This window comes from Schistocerca cancellata, chromosome 3 (assembly GCF_023864275.1).
Source record: "Schistocerca cancellata isolate TAMUIC-IGC-003103 chromosome 3, iqSchCanc2.1, whole genome shotgun sequence".
NCBI lineage: Eukaryota > Metazoa > Arthropoda > Insecta > Orthoptera > Acrididae > Schistocerca > Schistocerca cancellata.
Window position 1 is genome coordinate 692,532,102 of NC_064628.1, and position 14,133 is coordinate 692,546,234.

The window sequence follows — 14,133 nt, forward strand, 5'->3', positions numbered from 1 at the left end:
AGAGTTTGGTTCATTGTTTGACCTGGAGGAGCGTACTTGTGGTAAAGTAATCCTTTACTATCAAAGAATGCAATCGACACTGTCTTTGTTCTCAAAGGTTGTCATTTGACTTTTTTTGAGGCTGGTGATCTGGGACTCTGTCATTCAGCACTTTAATGCTTCATGTGAGGGTGATACTCGTAGCACCAACTTTCATCCCCAGCAGTAATCTTCGACAGATATGTGGGATCATGTCTGACTCTGTCCAGTAGTTCAGCAGAAGCTATTCATCTTTCCTCTTTCTGTCCATCTGTTAGTGTGCGAGGGATGAGTTTTGCATTAAGTTTCCATTTCCCTAAATGTTCACATGAAATCTTACTACTCCCATTACAGTTCAAAGTAAGTTCTTCTGATACTGCACACACAGTTACATGATGGTCTTTTTGCAATAACTGCTCTGGGATTGTTTTGCAGTTATTCTCTGCATTCACAAAACCTGGTGTCCCACTCAAAAACACAACTTCTTTTTGCCTCACCTGAATATGCTTGCTTAATCGTTACCCGCATTTCACTAGGGGTTTTCCTGAGCTTAACGTAGAACTTAATGTTCACTTTTTGTTCACATCAGCATCCATTGTGTTACCATAACTATGTGAGGTAACGGGCGAGTTGTGGCGCCTTGGAAATATTCTAAGTTCAGAGTTGGTGGCTGCCGCTCGGCAAGGCGCAGCTCGTTAGCAAGCGTGTGATGCTGCACAGCAACTGGACCGTGTAGTCCATCAAGCACGTGGCTAGGAATTCCTTGGTGTGTCGATAAGAGACTTGTACGCCGGGAGAGCCAAAGATGGCGGACTTTGTGAGACCATAATGGCAGACATTTCTCAGTTAGTATAGAAATTAAAAGTAGCCAGACGAATCAGGATACCTCGAAAAGAAACGTTTACATTACTATTATTTACACGACGATTCTGATGGCATAATCATAGTATCTGATCGTAAATTATACAAGTAACACCCAGCAACGAATTTCCAAAACTAAACGCTTCATCAGATTTTGTTGGTTGACATGTCTTTCGAAAGCTATTAGTGTAAATCTAAATTGGTATAAATTACAGGCATGTAACAAGAGTTATTGGAGGTCAAAGTGGCCGATTACTATCAATCGCGTCAGGCCATAAATACTCCACAGCTACACGAAAAAACAATAGCAGCAAGCTTATAAATATATTTATTCCTCTATGTCTTTGTTTATATCTCATATATACTATTCATGAAGAAATTGGTTAAATATTTACTGTGTTTCATAAAGCACAGAGAAATTAGGCTACTGGCCTATCTTTTGTTGCTATTCCTTTGATATATGTTTATTTAATTTGTTTTTGTATTTAATCATGTATGTTAGAGTGTGTTTATGGTCCAGCCGTTGGAATATGTATTTAATTTCAAGTTATTTAAATGTAAATCCAGTATTTAAGAAGTGTTTCATTATGTTCGTGTGGGTGCGTTGGCTTGAAGATATGGCACGAGCGCTCCAGCCAATCACAACGCTCATGAATGGGGAGACTGGATGGAAGCGGGAGAAGAATATGGCACAGGACACAGGAGGTGCTGGATGGAGAGTCTCGGACAGTACGGCACACCACACGCACAGTCGCGGAATGACTTGGACATTGGAGCAGTTTGCACGTGGGCGCGCCGAGATAGAAATATTTTGTAGCGCCGACTTATGAACTTACGAGATCACCATGGTTTCCACAGTGAAGATGTAGTATGCGTTTAGAAATGAATATCTCGCGAGCTATGTTGGCGTTCATATTTAATTTCGTGCAGTAGGAATGTATTGTTTCCCTGTTATTTTCAAGTTATGTTTTATTTAATTACTGGACCATCGACACCAATAAGTGTTTTGCAGAAATATACTGCATTCTCAAAAGTACTTCTACTATCGTACTCATCATTTAAAGTCATCAAAATAGTACCTGCAGCTTTTGATTGATTGCAATCTTTCATTTATAAAAGTGTATGTCACGTTCAAAATTCACAATTGCCAAGTGATAGAAACCTTCGACCATTCGATTCTCATGCATAGTCATATTGTATGTTGTAGACTCAGCAGTATTTGGCTGGTAATGAGGCAACTACATATTCCAGCCCCCAGACAATGAAACCAGCCAAAACTTTTAATATTTCACCTCTGAGGGGGAAGGGTATGTAGTTGAGGGCCACCACCACTCTTCTTCTTCTTCTCTCTCTCTCTCTCTCTCTCTCTCTCTCTCTCTCTCTCTCTTTTTTTGGAAGTCCGTAACTGATACACCAAGTACCCAAACAGCTTGTTGCGTAGGACAGCCCTGCCATTTAGTGAGTTTGCATGGAAACATGGTCAAGATCATTTTAAGGTCACACACACTTCAGGTAACATAAAAAACATTTTTTCCTTTTTAGTATTGCAAACTCAAAAAATCTGTCCTGGAACTATACTGACAAAGGGAGTATAATTAAATAAAGGAATACTTGGGAACACCAGATGGTTTCAGATCAATTGTATAAGAGGCAGTCAAATAAAAACAAGGCAGATGTAAAAAAATAAGTAAACTGTTTATTATTTCAAAAGTAATTGCCATAACTGTTAATATATTTATCCCACAGTCGGACAGGTCAGTGAGTGCATTCGTGGAAAAAGGTTTGTCGTTGCCTAAGGAACCGTTATTGTCCCCAAGCGTGCACCTCTTCCTCTGAAACAAATTGACGGCCATGAATGTCTTTCTTCAGTGCTCCAAAATCTTGGAAATCACATGGGGAGAGATTGGAATTTTATGGAGAATGTGTGAGGGCTTGCCAGCAGAAGTTCTGAAACATAATCAAAACAACCTTGGCAACAGTCAACATTCCTGGGTACTTGGAATTGATGATTTACTTCAGTTTTTGCAAAGTGTGCATGTAGACACATTGCAAAAATTTAGACACATCATAAAGTCCAAACACCTAGGAATGTTGATAAAAGATTTCTGTTGCAGGGTAATGCCCACCCACATGTTGGTGAGATTTAGATTATGCAGCAGAATTTTCACTGGGTAGCCCTTAACATCTTCCATAAAGTCCCGATCTCTGCTCATCAGATCTCCTAGTTTTTGGAGCCCTTAAGAAACATTCGTGGCTGTCAGTTTGCTGCGGACAAAGAGGTGCATGCCTGAGTAATGTTAGGGCTCCAGAGGCAACCACAAGCATTTTTCATAAAGGCATTGATGGTCTTCTCCCACAGTGGAATAATACACTGAAGAGCCAAAGAAACTGGCACATCTCCCTAATATCGTGTAGGGCCCTAGCAAGCTTGCTAAACTGCCACAACAAGATGTGGTGTGGACTCGGACTAATGTCTGAAGTAGTGCTGGAGGAAATTGACACCATAAATACTGCAGCGCTGTCCATAAATCCATAAGAGTACGAGGCGGTGGAGATGTCTTCTGAACAGCACATTGCAAGTTATCCCACATATGTTCAGTAATGTTCGTGTTTGGGGAGTTTAGTAGCCAGCGGAAGTATTTAAACTCGGAAGAGTGTTCCTGGAGCCATGCTGTAGCAATTCTGTATGCGTAAGATATTGCATAGTCCTGCTGGAATTGCCCAAGTCTGTTGGAATGCACATGAATGGATGCAGGTGATCAGACAGGGTTGCTATGCACGTGTCACCTGTCAGTCATCTCTAAACATATCAGGGGTCCCATATCACTCCAACTGCACATTCCCCACACCATTACCGTATTTACTCGAATCTAAGCCGCTCTCGAATCTAAGCTGCACCTGAAAAATGAGACTCGAAATAAAGGAAAAAAATATTTCCCGAATCTAAGCCGCACCTGAAATTTGAGACTCGAAATTCAAGGGGGGAGAAAAGTTTTAGGCCGCACCTCCAAATCGAAACAAAGTTGGTCCATTGTAATATGAGACACTATTTAGGTCAACTGAAAGACCATACAGCTACAGTAGTTTGGTTCAAGTCATAAGCTTAGCAGTTAAGCTTTACCAGGTAGCCATTGCTATGCGTCAGGCGCTCCGTCCGTATTTATACGGATACCTTTCCTTTTTCATGTGCTTCGTCTGGTTTGAATCGATTGCTTATTTTGCTTTGATCTGATAAGTGCCGTTTTCTTTGTTATAGGTGTTTACGTCACTCTAAGCTGAAAATGCATTACTGTACTGTGTCATGCATTGTTTGTCACATTCTGATAGTGTGTATTTACGGCCTGTCGCCCCTCGCGGCATGACTTGTTTTATGCGCGCTACCGCCGCTTAAAAAGGAATCGTCTCATTAGCGAAACAATGGCAAGAGACTGCTATTTGTTGTTACTTACACTGCTGCTTTATTTGATAATGATCAACAAGAACCAAACAATAGACTGCGTATGATAGAACATGTTCTGAACGAGAGTTAGGCGCAAATTTTTCTCCGTTTGAAAATCTTTGCGGCAGCTTATTTAGTACATCAAATTCTGCACAGAAATTAGTCATCTTACATTTAAAATCTAGTCAGTTGCCGTGCCTCATTTCTGATTATATCACTATTGGGCATAAGAATAATACGAATATAAACATGACACGATATGTGTATTCTTCCGCGTTTGCTGTTGTTTCACTCTAGTTTCTTAGTTTATTAGGCATGCAGGATTTAAATGAGATAGCAGCAAACATGAAAGAATACATGGCAAAATGTTTATTTTCATATTATTCTTATGGTGAAGAGAATACTGCATGTGATTCACATTTCATCAGGTTCCTATTAGCAACCATCTCTTCTCACAGGTAGGAAAAAACTCGGAACGTAGAGTTGGCCATATTGACAAACATCCCTAACAGTCTTGCCAGTCGGATTTTCGTAGTACATTGAAATTCTGCTACATTTGAAGATGAACAATACGGAATTTGTATTTACTTCGTTGGATAATGTAAGAAAATGCAGTGGCCGAAACAAGGGGCGGAGAAAAAAAGTTTTGGCGCCAGTATTTATCTTTGTGCCCACAAAGCATGCTTGTGTAGCGCTACATATATTCGACGGCAGAAGTTAGATTTGGCGGCTTACCAACATTTTTCAGAACCTCCGCTTGCTTTGCACTCGATTCTAAGCTGCAGGCGGTTTTTTGTATTACAAAAACCGGAAAAAAAGTGCGGCTTAGATTCGAGTAAATACGGTAGAACCTCCACTAGCTTGAACAGTCCCCTGCTGACATCCAGGGTCCATAGATTCATTAGGCTGTTTCCACACCTGTACAAGTCCATCTGCTTGATACAATTTGAGGATTCGTCCAACCAGGCAACATGTTTCCAGTCGTCAACAGTCCAATATCAATATTGACGGGCCCATGCGAGGCTTAAAGCTTTGTGTCGTGGAGTCATCAAGGGTAGACAACTGGGCCTTTGACATTTTGTTGAATGGTTCGCATACTGACACTTGTTGATGGCCAAGCATTGAAATCTGCAGCAATTTGCGGAAGGGTTGCACTTCTGTTGTCGTTGGTCCTGTTCTTACAGGATCTTTTTCCGGCCAAACAACGTCGGAGATTTGATGTTTTACCGGATTCCTGATATTCATGGTACACTCGTGCAATGGTCATATGGGTAAATCCCCAGTTCATTGATACCTCGGAGATGCTGTGCCCCATTACTTGTGCGCTGGCTATAACACCACGTTCAAACTCACTTAAATCTTGGTAACTGCCATTGTAGCAGCAGTAACCAACCTAACAACTGCGCCAGACACTGGTTGTTTTAGATAGACATTTCCTGCCTGTTTACATATCTCTGTATCTGAATATGCATGCCCATACCAGTTTCTTTGGCGCTTCAGTGTATATCAAGTTATGGTATTACTTTTGAAATAAGAAATAGTTTGCTTGCTTTTTCCATCTGCTTAGTTTTGCCCCTTATGTAATGGTAATATAGATCTTCATGTCAGATTTTAAACTAAAAGTCATTTCCAGGGGTAGTTGTGTACTCTGCCCATAATGTATGGATTATGAACTGCAAATGAAAACTGAAGGAATTGGTAAATGGTAAGAATTTCAGGATATATGATTGGAATAAGCTGATAGAGCCAGAGGTGTTTTTCAAGCTTTAGAAGTAATGTTAGAAACTATCAGGCCACAACAGGGGGAAAAGATTACAGTAGAAGACAAATGGAAGGCTTTGAGAAAGGAAATGGTGAAGAAGCAGAGGATCAAATGAGTAAAAAGACAAGGCCTATTGGAAGTCCTTGGGTAGCACAAGAGATACTGAATTTAGTTGATGAAAGGGGGGGGGGATGCAACAAAAGAAGCAGGAGAAAGGAAATATAGTTATTTATAAAATGATACTGACAGAAAATAAAAATAGCTAAGCAAAAATACTTAGAGAACAGATGTAAGACTAGAAACTTGTGAGTAGGGGAAGATAGATGCTGCCAATGGGAGAATTAAAAATGCATCTGGAGGTAAGAGCAACAGCCATATGAATATCAAGAGTTCAAATGGTAATCCAGAACTAAGCAAAAAAGGGAAAACTTAAGGGTCGAAGGAATATATATAGTGTGTCTAACAAAAACAAATATGAGGACAATATTATAGAAAGAGAAGATGAAGTAATTGAAGATGGAATAAGGATGGAATAAGAGATATGATGCTCCATGAACAAATTAACAGAGTACTGAAAAACATCAATGGAAACAAGGTCCCTGGAGTTGACAACATTTCCAAAGAATTATTGAAATCCTTGAGACAGCCAGTCATGACAAAGCTATTCCAGCTGGTGTGAAAGATATATAAGGCAGGGAAAATGCCTTTGGACCTCAAGAAGCATGTAATAATTTAAATTCCGAGGAAGGCAGGTGCTGAAAGGTGTGAATATCACTGAAGCATCAGTTTAATAAAACGTGGTTACAAAATGTTGATATGAAGTATTTACAGAAGAATGGAAAAACGGGTAGAAGGTGATCTTAGGAAATAAATTTGGGTTCCAGTGAAATGTAGGCACATGTGATGCAATCTTACATCTTATCTTAGAAGATAGACTGAAGAAAGGCAGAGAAACATTTGTAGCACTTGTAGGTTTAGAGAAAGCATTTGACATAGTTGACTGGGCTACACACTTTGAAATTTTGAAGGTAGCAGGCATAAAATAGAGCATAAGGTTATTTACAACTTGTACCAAAACCAGACTTTAATTAAGAGTCAAGGGCATGAAAGGAAAGCAGTGGTTTAGAAGGGAGTGAGACAGATTTGTACTCTGGCCCCAGTGTTATTCAGTATACATTAAGTGATCAGTAAAAGAAACCAAGGAGCCATTAGAAAACTGAATTAAAAGTTCAGGGAAAAGAAATAAGAATCAATTTGCAGATGCCATTTAATTCTGTGATATGACTAAGAACTTGGAAGAGCAGTTGACAGTATGGGTAGCATCTTGGAAAAAGGTTATAAGAATAATGGACAGCAACAAAATTAAAAAGAGAGTACTGGAATATAGTTGAATTAAACCAAGTGATTTTGAGAAATTTAGATTACTTAGTGAAACACTAAACACAGTAGATAAGTTTAACTATTTGGGCAGCAAAATAACTTAAGTTTGCTGAAGTAGAGGAGATATAAAATACAGACAGGCAATAGCAAGAAAAGTTTGTGAAAAAGAGAAAGTTGTCAACATCTAATATAAAATTGATAGGGAGTCTCTTTCTGGGGATAATTGCTTGGAGTATAGCCTTGTATGGAAGGGGAGCATGGATGATAAGCAGTTCAAATAAGAAGAGAATTGAAGCTTTTGTATCGTAGTACTACAAAAGGAAGCTGACAATTAAATGGGTATACTGAATAACTACTGAGGCAGTGAATCGAATTGGGAATTTATGGCACAATTTGACTAACAGGGATCAGTTTATAGGACACCTACTGAAATGTGGTATCAAGGATTCAAATGAGGTATTAAGGAATAGCTCAGTTTGGTAATGGAGGCAATTGTGAGGGGTGAAAGCTGTAGAGGGAGATCTAGAAATGAGTACAGTAAAAAAGTTCAAAGGAATGTCGGTTGCAGTAGTTTTGTAGAGATAAGGCTTGCACAGGATTGTTGGAGAGCTGCATCAAACCAGTATTTGGACTGAAGACTCAACAACATTTACTGCAAAAGTAAGTCTCTGGAATGTGCAGGTTTTTGTGATCCATCAGCACTTGAATAAAATCAGTTCAAAGCTATAACAAAACAGACCTAATAGACAGGAAAATGTGAAAAGATCAATACCATCCTTTATATCTCAAAGACTGAGAACTTGAGAAAAATTTGGTGTACTGTATACATAAATTTGTTGTTTCAGTAGAGCTACATCATCGTGCCTTTTTCTTATTCCACTCTTCCACCATTTTCTCTCTAATTCTTACTCACCTTGAACTTCATGATTGTTTACCTTAATTAGAATATTAGTAACAGAGCAACTGAGGAATTGATTATTCAATCGTCCTTTTAGATTTTTGACAAGAACTTAATCACAAAGCCAAATAAACCTGTAACTTACGTGTCTTCATTTTCAAACAGAAATATAGTTTTGTAAATTTATCTTAAGTTATGTCATACTATTATGTTAAATTTTAAAAATATTTTTACATTCATCAGGCACATACTCGTGGGCTCCCAAAGGATCATGAAGGTGATGTGCGTGTGATCTCAATTGAAGGAGTGGACAACAATATGTGTTGTGGTACACATGTCAGCAATCTTAGTCAGTTACAGGTCAGTATTTATCTGCTTTTGATTTGAAGGAATATATATGTATGGTTCACAGTTCACTAGCTACTATCCTAGATATATCTATTTTCACATTTTGTTGGAGCATGCTGGATGATAGCAATGTAATGTACACTTTATATTGTAGTTTTTTCTGCTTGGTTTTTTTTAAATTTTTAATATAAATACATAACTACACATTGCATTGGTGTCAGTCAGACTGGTGTGGGTGACATGATCACATTGCTGTGTTTCTTGTGTATGCATTCATACTTGTTAATTTATAAAACCAGACTCCAGTTGAACACGATAACTGTTTAATAGTTTGTAGTGTCAGCAGAAGTGTTTTACTCATCCTCCTCCTCCTCCTCCTCCTTCTTCTTCTTCTTCTTCTTCTTCTTCTTCTTCTTCTTCTTCACATGCTAGCTGCCTTTGCCAAACATCTTTAGCACATTTTTCAATTTGTTAATGTTGTGGGTGCATTTTAATTCTTGCAGCTCCTGGGGTACTTCATCAGCTGTGGCCTGGAAACTCAATGTGCCCCTAGCATGTTTGATGTTATTCTTTGCAGTTACGTTGACTGTAATACCAAGCTGATGTAACATAAGGGTTTTATAAAAATGTGACGAGAATAGAGACAGAGGGGCTATACATCCTTGATAGATTCCTTGTGATATTTAATTCTGCAGTTCTCACTTGATCAAACTTAGCTGTAAGGTGCTGACTTCCAGGTGAAGAGCTCGTGTAATACTCACAGCTTTTCCCATTCTGGCTGCTAGAAATTTAGTGTTTTACACTAAATTAGTGTTTTATCACAGTCAACCAAATCGTCTGTAAAACGTATGTACATCCACTTTTTAATTTTTATATTGTTGGCCTGAAACATGGCTTACATCATCCTTGGCAGTCTAAATGTTATAATGGAGGGTACTAACGGAGGACTATCATGTTACTGGTCTTTCTTCTTAGCATATGCCTGACACTGAGATACAGTTACCTTACTACTCTTAGTAGTCTTGTTGCTCTGATGCGAAACAAGGTTACTGGAAAGGTGTGGGGAATGTTGAAGATAAGTTTTATACAACACTGAATTCTCAAACATTTCTAGAAACCTTTTTTCTGTGAGTTTCCTACACTGAATGACAGACTTTGCATTGCAGAATGCAACAGAAAATATTGTAGCTTTAGCAATTGCCGTATGCCATCGACTTACTTGATTCTCAAGATGCTTATGAGAAACTACACTGTTCCTTTTCCATAGAAGTCATTTTGGATTCCTTTTCCCTAGAAGTCATTTTGGCAGTATCTTGCAGTCAGGGTGAATGAAAACATTTGCAAAACATTGCCAAAATAGTATCCCTGATCTTTTGTCTGTTGCTTTTATCATTCAGCTCTTATCAGGACAAAGAAAGGGATCATTCAAACACTCCAGCAATGCATCCCGGTACTAGTTCCCAGCATAAAATAAGCATTGGCTACAGTACACTGACTGAAATCTGCACCTAATTCTCACAGTGGGACCACCGCCTCTTTAGGGCAATGTAATCACTGCAGTATTTTACTTTTTATTTAGGAGAAAAATATGAAATTTCAGGGTAAAAAAAATCTTTTCTCAAAGATTTGAGACCTAAAATTATTCTCTCTGTGGTGGTACAGAGCAGAATACACAGCTACATTAGTTAAGAAGTGCGTAGTCCAAAATAACAAGTCAAACTGGGGAGGTTTAGCCATCATAGTTTAGTCCCGTGCTGTTAAGTCATTTCTGCTGGCTAATTAAGGGTTTCTTTAGGAGCTCCAAAAGCTGACTGAGCTACATTTTACCCAGATAACTAAAAAAGAAACACTAATTTTCAAAAAAATATTTGTTCAACTAATTATATCAGCCAACATAATGTCATAAAATAATCGGACATAAAGTATAGTATAGTACGGAATTGAGGACCTAGAAACGGCGGAGATGCTTCGTCCCCGCTGTAGCCCTCAGTGGTACACAACCCCACGACAGGCTACAGCAGTTCTTTCACCCCACCGCCAACCCACACGGAACCCCAGGTTATTGTGCGGTTCAGCCCCTAGTGGATGACCCCTCCCTCCCGGGAACGTCTCGCACCAGATGAGTGTAACCGCAATGTTTGCGTGGTAGAGTATTTATGGTGTACACGTACATGGAGAAAGTGTTTGCACAGCAATTGCCGACTGGTGTAACTGAGGCAGAATAAGGGGAAGCAGCCTGCATTTATTGAGGCAGGTGGGAAACCACCTTAAAAACCATCCACAATCTGGCCGGCACTCTGGACCTCGACACAAATCTGCCGGGCAGATTCGTGCCGGGGACCGGCAAGCTTTCCCACCCGGAAAGCAGTGCGTTAGATTGCATGGCTAACCAGGCGGGTTCAAAGTATAGTAAGCAGCGTTACAGATGGCATCACAGTTTGTTATTTTTCCAAAAGGGTTATCGCAATCACTCTCTCTCTCTCTCTCTCTCTCTCTCTCTCTCTCTCTCTCTCTCTCTCTCTCTCTTTTTCCCTTCTGTTGGAGATATTTAATGGTCAGTGTGAACATATCGTGAGTATTTCAATAAACATATCTTCAGTGAGCATTTTCTACCTTTATTTCTTTACTCATTGCACACACTGTCATTTCAGACTGTTAAACTAAGAGGTAACCTACATACTTACTTAGCTAGTATAAATGATCTATTTTAGACAGTCCAATGGAAATAGGCTTACCATTTAGGGGTCAGAGTAACCTACATTTCAAAATATATATGTATTGAATTAGTAACTATAAATCCTTTGAGATACAGTAAAGTTTGTGTATGTCATGCCAAATTTTATTCTTGGAGCATTACACATTCTCACTCAAAGAATGAGTTACATAAAGAAATGACAATTTTGGACTACTGGCTCCTCTTGGATAAGTTTCTGTGGATACCCCTAAATGAAATCTGCAAAACTTTGATCACAACACACTGTGTATCCCATAGCTGTCATGCTTAAACAGCTGTTTGAAAGCTACATATGTTTTTCTTGTATAGCTATGCCAGAATTTCTGATTATGTGGTTAAGGTTTAATTAGGACTGTAGAAACATGTACATTAGACACTATTCTTCTTTATTCCTGATGATAGTAAAGTTGTAGTTCATCTGTAAAAGCACCTGCTTCAAAATAAGTACAATATGGAGTTGTGTCTTAACTGTTGCTTTGTCAGCCACAGGTGTGAAGTAGAAAAATTGTTTTTCCTTATGCAAATATGTCATTATTTTTGAAGAACAGTTAAGTGTAAAGTTACATTTGCTTAACTGATTAAAAGATTGTTGAAGAGTATAACCTGTAAAGAACATTGTCTGTAGAGGTTTTGCCATGTAGTGTCAGTGAACTACTGAGTAACAACGAAGTATTTGTAATTCATGTATGCTGTGTGCAGTAAGTAGATTAATTTCCTGTGTAGCAAAATTAAAACAAAAAAGTCCCCCCCTCCCCCATTTGCTGGTTGGAGACTTCAATGCTCACCACCCACATTGGGGATTTCCGTGTCCTTGTCAGAGAGGATCCCTGTTGATTTACCTCTTCCACCAAGTAGATCTTGTTTGCCTCAACACTGGGGAACCTACATTTTTGTCTGCCTCCATGTCAACCTGCTCTCATTCGGACCTTTTGGTCAGTACTGTTAGGCTAGCTCAGCACTTTGAATGGTTTACTCATGCTGATACACATTTGAGTGACACATTTTCCATGTGTCCATCGATTACAGCCACGACTGCCACCTATGCACCCAAGATGCTGGAAGTTTTCCCAAGCCAATTGGACACTTTCTCCTTTCTAGCAAAATGTGATGTACATAAATTTCCTAGCATCGACGATCAGGTCACTCATGTTACGGAAGTTACTCTTACAGCGCAGAATGTTCAGTACCTCATAGCTCCCTTTTGCACTGGTGCCTCCCAGTTCCTTGGTGGAACAACGTGTGCCGTGATGCAGTACATGAGCGGAGACATGCTCTTCGCATTTTCCCCCCATCATCCTACACTGGTCAACTGTATCCACTGTAAGCAATTACGTGCACGATGCTATTGCATCATATGCGATAGCAAGAAGGCAAGCTGGGATTTCTTTACCAGCTCTTTTAATACCTTCACTGCCTCATCAGTTGTTTGAAGTCGAATCCTGCAGATATCCGGCATGTCCAGTTTTTCTCCGACCTTTGGGCTAACTGTTGCGCGGGATACCTTAGTGGACCCAGTCGCAATCTTGGGTTGACACTCTGCTGAGATTTCAAGCTCTTGTAATTACCCATCAGCCTTTCTCCCAAAGATACAGATTGCAGAAGAGCGACATCTTGCTTTTTCCTCTCAAAATCGCGAAAGCTATAATGCCGTTTTTTCTGTGCAGGAACTTGGACATGCACTCTCCTCTTCTCGCTCCTCTGTTCCTGGATCGCATGGTATCCACGTCCAAAGGTTGCTGCATCTATTGTACCCTAGTCTGTGCTACTTCCTCCGCCTTTGTAATTGATCCTGGGTCAACAGTACCTTTTCCAGAAGATGGCAGGAAGCTATCTTCATTCCTGTTCTGAGACCTAGAAAGGACAAACATCTCCCCTCCAGCTATCACCTAATCTCTCTCACGAGTAGTGTTTGAGGTTCTTGAGTGTATGGTAAATTGCCGTTTCGGCTGGTGGCTGGAGTCACAAAACCTTTTAGCAACTGTCCAATGCAGTTTCCGAAAGCATTGTTCCACTGTTGACCATCTTGTTGCTCTCTCCACTTGTATCGTGAACAATTTTCTCAGGAAACGCCAAACAGTAGCTATATTTTTTGATCTGGAGAGGGCATATGATACCTTTTGGGGGACAAGCATCGTCAACACACTGTTCTCTTGGGGCTTTCGAGGTCGGCTACCCCTTTTCATCTGTGAATTTATGACAGAGCATACATTTAAGGTGTGGGTGACCACTGCTCTATCGCGTACTTTCTCCCAAGAAAATGGCATGCCCCAGGACTCTGTGCTAAGTGTTGTACTGTTTGCCATTGCCATAAATCCAGTTGTGGATTTTCTCCTTTCCGATGTCTCGGCCTCCCTCTTTATCGATGATTTTGCAATCTGCTACAGGTCTCGACAGACTAGCCTTCTTTAACGTGATGTCTCGATCACCTCCACTCAGGGATCATCGAAACCAGCATCCGATTTTCTCCCAGTAAGACCATCTTTGTAAATTTTTGGTGTCGTACAGAGTTTTATCCACCTTATCTACATCTAGACCCTGTTGACCTTCCATTCATGTACATCGCCAAATTGTTGGGACTTAAGTTTGACAGAAAACTGTGCTAGTCTTCCCAGGTTTCATATCTTTTGGCTCGCTGTCTGCGATCCCTCAATACCCTCCGTGTTCTGAGTGGTACCTCCTGGGGAGTGGACGGA

The 14,133-nt window shown here is 39.9% G+C and overlaps 1 protein-coding gene across 2 annotated transcripts in view; it reads left to right on the plus strand.

Annotated features, from left to right (window-relative positions):
* The window catches only part of LOC126175680 (alanyl-tRNA editing protein Aarsd1-A), a 93,810-nt gene that overhangs the window by 27,487 nt on the left and 52,190 nt on the right, over positions 1 to 14,133 (plus strand). For both annotated transcript variants that reach the window (XM_049922608.1, XM_049922607.1), the window contains exon 6: positions 8,602 to 8,718. In XM_049922608.1, coding sequence (XP_049778565.1) covers positions 8,602 to 8,718 — 117 coding nt within the window. The remainder of the gene's footprint in view (positions 1 to 8,601; positions 8,719 to 14,133) is intronic.